Genomic DNA, 13362 nt, shown 5'->3' on the forward strand with positions numbered 1-13362 from the left:
TATAACAGAGGCTGGGAAAACATATGAAGCAATAGCCAGCCTGGTGGAAGAGCAGGTAAAATATCAAACAAGGAATACTACTACATTGGCAATAACAAACAGACTGTTTATACATTTTTGGTTAAAGTTATCTAGGAACAGCAAAATGTAGAGTTCTATGAACTTTCTAGTAGATGTATACAGACTAAATGAACTTAACTATTTTGTTATATTGAATTATATATTATTTAGGGTAAATCTACACACAAGCTCTTATGCAGAAAGATCTAAATCTTCATTGGTAACTTTTACAGGACTTCTATGTGCACCAATGTATAGCTCTGACCCTAGTATATTGTGACCTAAGCATTACTGTGCATTTATTTATTGACTGATTTTTGTTTTTTCAGCCGAAAAAAGATCTTCATTACCTGATGGAAACCAATCATGAGTACAAGGGCTTTTTAAGCTGCTTTCCAGACATTATCTCTGCTCACAAGGTGCTTAAAAATTAGTTTTATTGATCACATTTTATGATGCATGTCAATACTGACAGTAACCTTTAATACTTTTCCCAGCAACTAACTAATAATTAATTATTAAAAATATATCTCCTGTCTGATATAAACTACACTGCTCAAAAAAATAAAGGAAACACTCAAACACCACAATGTAACTCCAAGTCAATTACACTTCTGTGAAATCAAACTGTCCACTCAGGAAGAAACACTGATTGACAATCAATTTCACATGCTGTTGTGCAAATGGAACAGACAACAGGTGGAGATTATAGGCAATTAGCAAGACTCCCCAATAAAGGAGTAGTTTATCAGGTGGTGAACACAGACCACTTCTCAGTTCCTGTGCTTCCTGGCTGAAGTTTTGGTCACTTTCGAATGCTCTGCTCAAAATTGTCACACGATCCTAGAAATAGATGGTTTCTCAGGTCAGTTCATCCCTGCCCTACATTGTCTGTGCAACTTTTTGTCCACACACAATTTATCAAAGTCTGTGTGCCGTTTGATAAATTTGGCACGTCTTCAACTATTACAGCAACTTTTGAGCTCTAAAATAGTGAAGAATGCACACCACTCTTTGTAAATACCATAGACTCAAAATATGCAACATGCAAACTTAGAAAAATGCTCCTATCAAATGTTCAAAATCTTCATAAGCGATAAAAAATTTTTTTCGAAAATGAAAATCTATGACTATCCAATTACATGTTATTTAAAACAGAATACTAAAAATAAAGCATTACCTGTCGCCAGAGTATCTACATATAAGGCTTCTTTCACACTGCCGTTAGGACACGGCAGTGTGGCGGTCACCGGGGGAATAGCAGGGGAAAAAAATACTGCATGCGCCATCTTTTTCTCCCGCTACAAAATAATGGTGTTTATAGTAAATGGGATTCATCGGGAACCTTTATTGCCTGTTGGGCCCCATTCCAATAACAGCCGTTAAAGGCTGGGGGGGAAATAGAGCCTAACAGCCGTTTAGGTTTGAGGCATGGTGGCAGTGTGAAAGTAGCACAATGCAGCTGTGTATAGAGTTTTTTAGTGTCAAACAGACAAAATGTATTAAATAATTCAAAGAAATCGTAAAGCGCCATTGAGCTTTTGGAGAGACACCGCACTGGTGTTTGACAGATATTTGTAACAGTGAGCTGAGAAAATGAAAAATTTAATTTTTCATTTTCACAGACCACTGTTCCAAAAATCTGTCAGATACCTGTAGGGCGTAAATGCTCACTGTACCCCTTCTTACATTAAGTGAGGGGTGTAGTTTCCAAAATGGGGTCATGTGGGGGGGTGCATTGTTCTGGCACCATGGGGCTTTGTAAACACATGTGGCCTTCAATTCCGAACAAATTTCCTCTCCAAAAGCCCAATGGCGCTCCTTCTCTTCTGAGCATTGTAGTTCGCCCGTCGAGCACTTTACATCCACATATAGGGTATGCTCTTACTCTGGGTACAAATTTTGGGGGGGCTTTTTTTCCTATTTTCCCTTGTGAAAATGAAACATTTAGGGTAACACCAGCATTGTAGTTTAATGTTAAATGTTTTTTTCATTTTCCCATCCATTTTTAACAAAAATGTGTCAAACACCTGTGGGGTGTAAAGGCTCACTATACCCCTTGTTATGTTCCGTTAGGGGTGTAGTTTCCAAAATGGGGTCACACGTGGGTATTTATTTTTTTACGTTTATGTCAGAACCGCTGTTAGATCAGCCACCCCTGTGCAAATCACCAATTTAGGCCTCAAATGAGCATAGTGCGCTCTCACTCCTAAGCCTTGTTGTGCGTCCATTTTACTCCCACATATGGGGTATTTCTGTACTGAGGAGAAATTGTTACAAATTTTGTTACAATTTTATTCCTTTTACCTCTTTACAGCATGTTAGTGTAAAATGTTTTATTTTTTTACATTAACAGGCTGGTGTAGACCCCAAATTTTCCTTTTCATAAGGGGTAAAAGGATAAAAAGCCCCCCAAAATTTGTAACCCAATTGCTCCAGAGTACATAAATACCACATTTGTGGCCGTAAACTGTTTCCTTGAAATAAGACAGGGCTCCGAAGTGAGAGAGCACCATGCACATTTGAGGACTAAATTAGGGATTGAATGGGGGTATTCTATGCCAGTGATTCCCAAACAGGGGGCCTCCAGCTGTTGCTAAACTCCCAGCATGCCTGGACAGTCAGTGGCTGTCCCGAAATGCTGAGAGTTGTTTTGCAACAGCTGGAGGCTCCGTTTTGGAAACCCTGCCGTATGATAATTTTTCATTTTATTGGGGGGGGGGGGCAATGTAAGGTGGTGTATATGTAGTGTTTTACCCTTTATTATATTTAGGGTAGTGTTTTTAGGGTACATTCACACAGGTGGGGGTTTACGGTGACTTTCCCACTAGGAGTTTGCGCTGCAGCGGAAAATTTGCCGCAGCTCAAACTTGAAGCAGTTAACTCACTGTAAACCCGCCCGTGTGAATGTGCCCTGTACATTCACATGGGGGGCAAACCTCCAGCTGTTGCAAAACTACAACTTCCAACATGCACTGACAGACTGTGCATGCTGGAAGTTGTAATTTTGCAACAGCTGGAGGCACACTGGTTGGAAAACCTCAGTGAGGTTCTGTTATCTAACTCTATTTTCCAACCAGTGTGCCTCCAGCTGTTGCAAAACTACAACTCTCAGCATGTACTGATCGCCGAGTGGCATGCTGGAAGATGTAGTTATGCAACAGCTGAAGGTACGCAACAACAACTCCCAGCAAGGCAAACAGCCATTTGCTGTTCGTGCATGCTGGGAGTTGTAGTTTTGCAAGATTTAGAGGGCCACAGTTTAGAAACCACCGCACAGTAATCTTCAAACAGTGGACTTCCAGATGTTGCAAAACTACAAATCCCAGAATGCCCAGACAGCAACTGCTGTGTGGGCATGTTGGGAGTTATAGTGTTGCAAGATCTAGAGGGCCATAGTTTAGAGACCACTGCACAGTGATCTTCAAACTGTAGCCCTCCAGCTGTTGCAAAACTACAAATCTCAGCATGCCCAAACAGTTGTCTAGGCATGCTGGGAGTTGTAGTTTTGCAACATTTGGAGGCCTACAGTTTAGGGACCACTGTATGGCACCCCTGCCACCAACCTCCTATCCCTTCAGGGGGACCGGGGGGTGTCTTGGACACCCCCGATCCCCCCTTATTTTCCGGGTCACTGGAGACCCGTATGACCCGGAATCGCCGCAGATCGCCGGTCTGAATTGTCTGAATAGATATCAGCAGTCATCCCGGTCCCCGCCTGGCGCGCAGCGGGGACCGAAATTCCCACGGGAGTACAGGTACGCCCTAGGTCCTTAAGTACCAGGGAGCGAAGGTGTACCTGTATGCCCTGGGTCCCTAAGTGGTTAATATCAGGGTGAGGACGGAAGAGACTCGCATGAAATTGGGATCAGAGAAGGAGTGAGAGTGGGTAATTTAAGAGAGGCTACTGGATTTGCGTAAAGCATGTGCAAATCCTCCACAAAAGGACCAGAGAATCCCATTGCAGACAAAACACCAAACATGTATGGCCATGACAGTGTCACACACCTTCTCAATGTCAAGGCCTAATAGGGTAAAAGGGGTGTTAGTCACAGCGGCCCATTGAATAACATTCAAAACTTTTTCGGATATTACAACAATAGATATTACAACAATAGAGGCTTGTAGGAATTCAGGGGGAATAGGAGAGCCGGACAATAGTTTATAACAATAAAAGACAATATGGGGGGTCAATAGGGGGCTAAATTTTTTGTAGTAGAGGGAAGAAAGGCCATCCTGGCCAAGCGCTTTACCCAACTTCAAATCAGAGATCACTACATCAACCTCCTCAGCAGTGACAGGAGAATTAAGGGAATCTGTAGCGGAGGGGGAAAGAGAAGTAAGAGAGACAGAGGATAAAAAAGATGAAGTAGAAGACGAGGTAGGTGGGGGAGTTCGATTCCCATAGAGTGACGAGTAGAAAGAGTGGAAAACAAAATAGATAGGTGATGGATCTAAAGTGGGCACCCCAGACTTCAATTGTACCCAATGCACCTTGTTGATTATCTGCTGATTTCTCAGCATAGAAGCAAGGAGGTGGTCAAGTTTATTGGCCCATTTATAATAAGTGGCCCGCGTCCAGCAGAGAGCCTTTTCAGTGCAGTCAGATAAAACAGCATCAAGCTGCAGTCTGTTAGTACGTAATGCCCGCAGTAAATACATAGAGGGATTGAATTGGTGTGCTACCGCCAGTCTGGCAAGCTTATTTTCTAACATGGCTTGAGCTTTTGTTCGATCATGTTTTAAGTGAGAAGCCATAGAGATGATTTTCCCCCTAATAAATGCCTTATGTGCCATCCAGACCATCCTACATCAGCTGAAGAGGTAGAGTTAGAGGATAAATAGTCAGAGAGGTCGGATTCAAGTTGAGTGCGAACATGCGGTCTCAACTAAGTCATGATCAGACCAGGCACTATGTATAAGACAGGCATAAAGAAGGTGGGATAATGTAGCAGAATCAGTAAGAATCCAGGCAATTTGTGTAAAGAGTTGATGGGCAGGGGAGTAATAGGTGTATCCCCTCTGTTGTAGGTTATGTTCCCTCCAGGTATCGGCCAAATCAAGATCAGCAAAGGTCTGAATCAGGAGTCTCTGCTGAGCCCCAGTGCGCTTAAAGGAGGAGGGACTGGATCTGTCCAGCATGCCGTTAAAGACCATATTGAAATCCCCACTCCATATAATAATGGTCATAGCTAATTTGTTACTTTGGCAACCAAGGATTGTAGCTTGGTTGCCAAACTAACAAAAAAGGGGAGAGAATCATCAATAGGAGCATATGAGTTAACAATACACATTTTCTTTTCCGGGTATACCCCCTCAAGGATTAAGAAACAACACTCTGGATCACTGTGGTTACATGTAAGGGTAAAGGGAAAGGAATTTCATCTGGAAGCAAGCTACATAGTAACAGGAAAAATTATTGTGCAGAAACTTTGGGAAAGAAGAGGTGGTAAAGTGGGATTCCTGAAGATTAATTATATCGGGATCATGTCTGAGGTTATCAATAAATGCCTTCTTCCTCTTAAGTGGGGAATTAAATCCCCTCACATTGTGGGATAAGACACGACACATAAGGATGACAGAACAGGAAACTAAGAAAGGGGGGTGTTGACCAGTAAGTAAGACATAGAGAAATAGAAAGCCAGATGGGTGTACTCTGGAAAACAAAGAGCAACAACAGGGAGAGGAAAAAACAGAGCCAACAAGGTATGATGTACAAACTTAGGAAATAGATCAGAGGGAGAAGGAACAAATGAGAACAACCAAACACACACAAGATACCATGGGAGAGTGAACATCAGGAGAACCGTAACTCTATTCCACCCCAATGACCAGTACATCCCGGGAAGTAGGGAGGCAAGTTAATCCACCCCCCACCGGGATCCCCTAAGGAATGGCATCACTATGATAAAACAATAACAGCTACAGGCCTATAAACAGAAAAAGCAAGGAATATACAGGAGAGGGAGGGAATCAGGAGAGAATGGGAGTAAAAGAAATAAGAAAATGTAGGGCAAAAAGAAAAGGAGAGAAAGAAAATTGGAGAGAAAGTTAGAAATGGGGAGACATAATATAATAATAAAAACAGCATAAAGTCCCAAATATGGCAGGCGTATATGCCTGTAAGAACCATAGGAGCTCGGGTAATGTAATCAACATAAACCATCAAAATGGTAGTCAACATAGCTACTCCCAAAGAGAGTGTAGGCAGGAGATAACCGGAGCAGGAGTAGGAAACAGTCCGAAAACTGCCGAACTAGGATAAACTTACAAATAGGAGTTCAGAAAAAAGGTCCATCCAGGCTTGTGTGGTTGAGAGCAATGGTCAGAATACAAGTGTACGGCAGGCGGCATATCTGTAAGCGGGGAGACATTGTGGGTAGCTTGGAGAACCTTGTCACGCATTTCTGGGTAATGCATACGAAGTACAACATCCCGGGGGACATCAGGATTTTTAGGACGACCTAGCGCTCTGTGAATGCGATCCATGTGCAGGAAAGACCTATCGATCTGAGGCAGCAGTGCGGAGAATAAGTCCAGAAGAGTGGTGTTTAAGTCTGTAACTGACTCAGGTATACCACGCATACGGACATTATCTCTGCGGGACCGGTTCTCAAGGTCCTCTATTTTGAGCTCCAGCAGTTCCAGTTTATCGGTGTGGTCAGTTATGAGGGTCCTATCAGCCTCGATAGCTTCAGTCTGGTCATCTGCCCTTATCTCTATCTCTGAGACTCTATTGCCTAAGTCGCCTACCTGCTTGGAGAAGTCTGCCACAGCTTTAGAAAGTTCGGCCTTGAATATCAGCTGGATTGATCGGTAGAGCTCCGATGGATTCATCAGGTCAGCAGGCATTAAAGGTAACAGGGAGGTATCAGCAATGTCTTCCTCCTCAGGGACAGCAGGGCTAGATGCGCGCGAAGAAGTCGGCGCCATGTTGGATTTTGTACCGGTCCAGAAGATTTCGGGTATAGTCTGGGATAACGAGCGCTGAGAGCCCCCAGCTCGACTCTTCTCCATCTCCACCAGTTCAGCCCGAGTTTAGGGTAGATGTTGCTGCTTTGGAGCTGATAAATCAGCTCTGAGATAGGCTAAATCCAAGCAGGTGGCGCGGAGCTCGCAGGGAACGCGTCCTTCCTAGCGAGCCACGCGCATATCCCTCGTATATAGAATTTATTTTATTTTATTGTAGGCATAAGAGCAGCTAGGGAGACAAAAACTAGCGACAGGTAATTCTTTGGAGTTAATGTAATGTATATTCTTTGAAATGGACACGTTTTCCAATGAAACTTTGATGCCTTTGTGACAACCAGGGGTGTCGGTAAGTTGGGGATAGGTGTTAAAAAATATATACATATTAATATACATATGTATAATTTATAAATTTTTTCCCTTTATTTTGTATTTATTTATTGTTAAAGTTACAGTTATGTAATAGGTTTCTATGGAAAGCACTGACCATCGGGTAAATCATTGGCATTTATTGCAGTTCTCATGGCTGTTAAATGGGCACTCTCATTAAAACTAATTTTTTGCTATTGCACTCCTTATGGTAAATAAAACCTCTTTCTAATGTACTTTGTTTAAAAAAATTAAGGTTCCTATGTTTTATTTGTATTTTAAAAAAAGCAGCCATTAGGTGTCTCCCTACTTGTCCAGAGCACATTTCCCCCCATATTTTGCGCAGACTTTGGACTCCTGCTGGCCTGGCAGAAGTCCAAAATCAGGACATTTAGTCTGGAGTTCTGAGGGGGGGTGTGCAGCCTTATCCAATCGTAGCTCATCTCACACACTGAACTGCTCTGGGCTGTGTGTAGCATAGTTAGGAAGGGAGTACTCCCTGTATAGCTTCAGATGATGTCACAGCCTGCCTGGGTAATGCCTCTTCCCAGTCTGTGAATCTGACTGAGCAGAAAATACAGAGCAATACCAAGGAAGAAAACAAAAAATTATAAAACTAAAGGCGGGGGGTGGTTTATCATGATGGGGCAGTGAACTGGGAGAATTGTAAAATTTAACAAGATCATGAGAGGTACTCTTTAAAGCACATGAGTATTGTCTCATGTGCTGTAACTTAGCCATGTGAACTGCAATAAACGCCAATGCTTCACCTGATAATAAGTGCTGCTATTTATTTCTGCGTATGTACCTGTTGTTTCTATGGTAGCTGAGCACCAGTATAAGGAAGGAAAAGGAGTCTGTGATTGTCCCTGTGTATGTGCTGAGTCTCAATGGGCACATAGGGAGGATGAGAACAAGGCTGGTGTAGATGAACGTTTTCTTAAACTTTTGTGCATTGTATTGTAATTTGTGTGGTGGAAAATGTCTACGTGCACCAAACTTATTAAATGGTGCAGTACAGGTAATAAATATGGTGCTGGTACACATTTTCTACCACTTTGTATGGTGCCTCCTCCACATCTCTGTCTGTGAATTTAACCAGTCTGCGCCAAAGTGTGCAACTTTTTACAAATGCTGTCCACAGCCAGTTTTGTAGGACAGGTCTGAGCTTGTGTAAATTTGGGACAAATTGAGGGCATTGCAACAAATTCGGCAACAAATCACTAATGATAAATCCATCACCATTCCATTAAAGTTACTACAATACTTGATTTGTTATGTAAACAAAAAAATCGCTGGAAAAGTCGCAAAATTAACACTAAGGCAAATCATGTGACAAATAATATTACCCACCTTTCAAACCCAAAAGGCAGGTAAATCCTTTGATAAATTCCTCCCCTAGTGCTTATCTTTTGGAAAAGGGTACTCCAGTGGAAAATAAAAAAAATGTAAATCAACTGGTGCCAAAAAGTTATACAGATTTGTAAATTACTTCTATTTAAAAATCTTAATCCTTCCAGTACTTATCAGCTGCTGTATGTTCCAGAGGAACTTGTATAGTTCATTTCTGTCTGACCATAGTGCTCTCTGCTGCCACCTCTGTCCATATCAGGAAATGTCCAGAGTTGGAGCAAATCCCCATAGCAAACCTCTCCTGCTCTGGACAGTTCCTGACATGGACAGAGGTGTCAGCAGAGAGCGTGGTCAGACAGAAAAGAACTATACAACATCCTCTGTAGTATACAGCAGCTGATAAGTACTAGAAGGATTAACACTTTGAAATAGAAGTAATTTACAAATCAGTTTAACTTTCTGCCACCAGTTCATTAGAAAAACATTTCCACCGGAGTACCCTTTTTAAGGCTGAGTTCACACTACGTTTGTAGTATACTACAACTGGATACGGCTGGGTGGAGAGAAAACTGGGCACTCCCGTATTCCAGCCGGATCCGGGCCGAACCGCATTCATTTCAATGAGCCGACCAGAGTCAAACGCTGACTCCGGTCGGCTCATTTTTGCCCTGTATACGTATACCACGGTTTTAGGTCCAGTTACAGATCTGTATATGGGGCAAAAATGAGTCCACCGGAGTCGACTCATTGAAATGTATTACATACGGGCCAAGTCCAGCTGGGATCCGGTTCCCGTGAACTACAAACGTAGTGTGAACCAGGCCTAACAGTTGTCCAAAGTCTAGGTGTGAATTATTTTACTTGACTCTGCTACAAAATTTAAACACCACAAATCAGTCTCCCATCAGCCTTAAATATATTATGATTTATACTGTTAGTGCAAATATGTGTTCTTTCAAACATTGTACTGTTTTTAACATTGCAGGCTGCCATTGAAAAAGTGAAGGAAAGTGATAAATTGGTGGCTACCAGTAAAATTACACAGCAGGAAAAGTTAAACATGGTGAAGAGAGTGAGCACAATGTCATTTGCACTTCAAGGTAACATATGTATACAGTATAGACAAGAAGTTCACGATGCAATCTAGTAATAAATCTTCTATTTGTTTATCAACATCCAATTTTTCTGGTTTGCTTACAGCTGAGATGAATCATTTTCACTCAAATCGAATTTATGATTATAACAGCGTCATTCGCCTGTACCTGGAACAGCAGATTGAGTTTTATGAAACAGTAAGATTTGCATTATTTTAATGTCCTTATAATTTATCAAATTCTAATGTTTTATATGTAATGTAGTTAAGTATAATGCTAGCTTTAAAAGGTATGATTCCTTGAATTTTAGTGGCACTTTATCATTCTTTACACATTACATTTCACAGTGTGCCCCCTTTAAGAAACTTTATATTGATGTAAACCTGACTTTGAAGTTGTCCAATATATGTAGATAATCTTAGACATAAAGATGTATGTACAATATAGATAACATTAACCTCTTCAGGACGCAGGGCGTATGCCTGTGGGAATTCTGGTCCCACGCCTCTAGCCGGTCGGGGACTGGACTGGGATGCCTGCTGAAATTATTCAGCAGGCATTTGAGAACATGGCTGAGGGGGTCCTGAGACAAATGACCTGCCATCTGTGGCCATTCCGGGTCATACGGGTCTCCGGTGACCCGTTTACCCTGAAAATAAGGGGGATTGGATATGTCCAAGACACCCCCGATCCCCCTGAAGGGATAGGAGTTAGGTAGCAGGGGTGCCACCCCTCCTATCCCTGCTATTGGTTTGTCAGAAGCGACCGACCAATAGCAGATCGGGGGGGGGGGGTTAAAGTTTGGTTCCCCCGTTCTGCCAGGGCAGAAAAGGGGAACTGTAGTGTGACCAGCAGTGAAGGTCTCTTACCGGCGGCAGCGGGCGGCTTTCCTCTCCCTGGTGCGGCAATCCTGCAGACTACGGAAGCCAGTGAGTTGCTCAGCAACATCTGGAGGGCTACAGTTTGGAGACCACTATACAGTGGTCTCTAAACTGTAGCCCTCCAGATGTTGCAAAACTACAACTCCTAGCATGCCCAGACAGCAGTTTTCTGTCTGGGCATGATGGGATTTGTAGTTTTGCAACATCTGGAGGGCCACAGTTTGGAGATCACTGTGCGGTTGGTTCCAAACCTTGGCCCTCTAAGTCTTGCAAAACTACAACTCCCAGCAAAAATGCAACATAGTCCAACCTAAAACCCTATTGTGTTGATCCAGAGGAAGGAGAAAAAAAACCTTGAGGCTGATGCCAATTGCCCCATGACAGAGAAAAAATTCCTTCCTGATCGATATTCTATCCCCATAAATGTAGTATCCATAACCTGTAATATTATACTTTTCCAGGAAAACATCCAGGCCCCCTTAAACTTGTTTATTGAGTCAGACATAGAGGTAAAGACTATTGTAATCAGCATCACCCACACTCTTAGCCTGCAGTAGCAGGTTGGTTTAGGTGATGCTTCTATTAGTTTCCCTTTAAGGAATCATTAGCTTGTAAGCTTGTTTAGTAATATCTATCCATGAAAAACTAAAGATAAGCATCAACCTGGGTTAAGTAAATACCCCTGAGGAAGCAATTTTGCAAAACATACGTAGGGGTAGGTGGTGTCTCGTATCCAGATGGCATGCTTGTCGGCAGGTGTGATCTAGTCAGTATATTTTCCATTTCTTCTTTCACTTCTTGCTATTTTCATTTTCTGATTCAGTGTACCTGTGGTAATATCCCTGTGTAACTATGATACTTAGCCTTTCTTTATGTTCTGTGATGCATCTTATACTCTCTACTAGAGATGAGCGAACTCAGTAAATTCGATTCATCACAAACTTCTCGGCTCAGCAGTTTATGACTTATCCTGCATAAATGAGTTCAGCTTTCAGGTGCTCCGGTGGGCTGGAAAAGGTGGATACAGTCTTAGGAAAGAGTCTCCTAGGACTGTATCCACCTTTTCCAGCCCACGGGAGCACCTGAAAGCTGAACTAATTTATGCAGGATAAGTCATCAACTGCCGAGCCGAGAAGTTCGTGACAAATCAAATTTACTGTAAGTTCGCTCATCTCTTCTCTCTACCTTGGATGTCTTGTATGCAGTTCTGTGATTAGCACCATCTGTTTTTCTATGTCTAGGATTAATATAGTGCAATTTCCTTAATTTTTTATGTTTTTTTGTATGTCTTTTCACTATATTATGAAGTAATAAAGTATTGATATTTCTAAAGTGACTGGTGTATTATCCTTGGTGTTATAAAAGTCACAAAATGTAATAATTTCCCAACACTAAACATACATTAATTTCTTTTCTTTGTTTCTAGATTGCTGAAAAGCTAAAACAAGCACTTGCCCGTTTTCCTGTCATGTAAATTATCCGACAATAATCCATTTTTGGAAGTGCCTTTCTATGTGTTCTATGTGCTGCCCACAGAAGGATGAACTGGCAAATAACTTTTCAAATACAGAAGATGTGTGTACATTAAGTGAAATGGTCACGTTATATTTTTCATAAAAGAGCTTTTCCCAGTGCACTTAAATATAACAGTTTATTAAATGCATGTCTGTTTAATATCCAAACATTGTACAGAACATCACGGCCTTCTGTTTTTCAGCCAAGTCTCTGCAAAAAGACAAACATCCTATACAGTTATTATGAGGAATCTATACTAGAAAGAGCCTCAGGTCCCTTTTGTACCATCTTGCCGAAGACTACCAGGGCTGCCTGTTGATTGGACCCTTAATTCTCTTTCCGAAATTTTTGAAATTTGAAAAATTGGAATGCATTCTACTTGCTAACACTAAGTGCAATTAAGTAGAAAAATGTATGTAGTCACAGCGAATAATGATTTCTAGTTGTGCTATGTTCCTTGTACAATCTACGTTATACACACAATTGTCTTGTTGCAACTGCATTTTCCTTATGTTTAATTAACCTTTGTTGTGCAACTCAGGTAAAAAAAAAAAGTTTCTTTTTTATTAATAAACAAGGGAAACTTATATTTCACATATGAATGGTCAAATTATTTACTGTATTTGTACTCAAATACAATTAATGTTTTTACCTTGGTTAATGTGCATCGTACACAACATCCACTATTATTTTATATCTAAAGTGAGCCATATTTTTGAGGTTTCAATTAGCCTTACATAACGACATGCTTTTGGTTTACAACTTATCCTAACTTTTACAGACATGCATAGGGAAATGTCATGCTGACAGCCAAAATTTTTTGATGGCTCAAAATGACCTATTCAGCTGACGAATTAGCATTTTAATTTACCATATTTATCGGCGCATAACACGCACTGGCGTATAACACGCACCCCCATTTTAACAGGGAAATTTAAGTAAAGTCTTCTGCTCCTCATTTTGGTCCTGTCCCCTCCAGTGCCACATGATTCCTTCCCTTTTATCAGTCCCTGTGCCACATTTACCCCTCTCATCACCACCCCCCATGTCTCATCATCCCCCTATGTCTCATCATTTCCCCCTGTCATAGACCACCACTAACCATACAGACATTAAGCATT

General features: G+C 41.6%; 1 protein-coding gene across 2 annotated transcripts in view; it reads left to right on the forward strand.

Annotated features, from left to right (window-relative positions):
- Positions 1–12830, forward strand: part of SNX9 (sorting nexin 9) — a 224421-nt gene extending 211591 nt beyond the window's left edge. For both annotated transcript variants that reach the window (XM_056567096.1, XM_056567097.1), the window contains exons 14-18: positions 1–55; positions 390–479; positions 9737–9851; positions 9952–10043; positions 12153–12830. The exon at positions 1–55 is cut by the window's left edge and continues 22 nt beyond it. In XM_056567096.1, coding sequence (XP_056423071.1) covers positions 1–55; positions 390–479; positions 9737–9851; positions 9952–10043; positions 12153–12200 — 400 coding nt within the window. In that variant the 3' untranslated portion in view covers positions 12201–12830. The remainder of the gene's footprint in view (positions 56–389; positions 480–9736; positions 9852–9951; positions 10044–12152) is intronic.
- The last annotated feature ends 532 nt before the right edge of the window (positions 12831–13362 follow it).

The sequence above is a fragment of the Hyla sarda genome, chromosome 3 (assembly GCF_029499605.1).
Source record: "Hyla sarda isolate aHylSar1 chromosome 3, aHylSar1.hap1, whole genome shotgun sequence".
NCBI lineage: Eukaryota > Metazoa > Chordata > Amphibia > Anura > Hylidae > Hyla > Hyla sarda.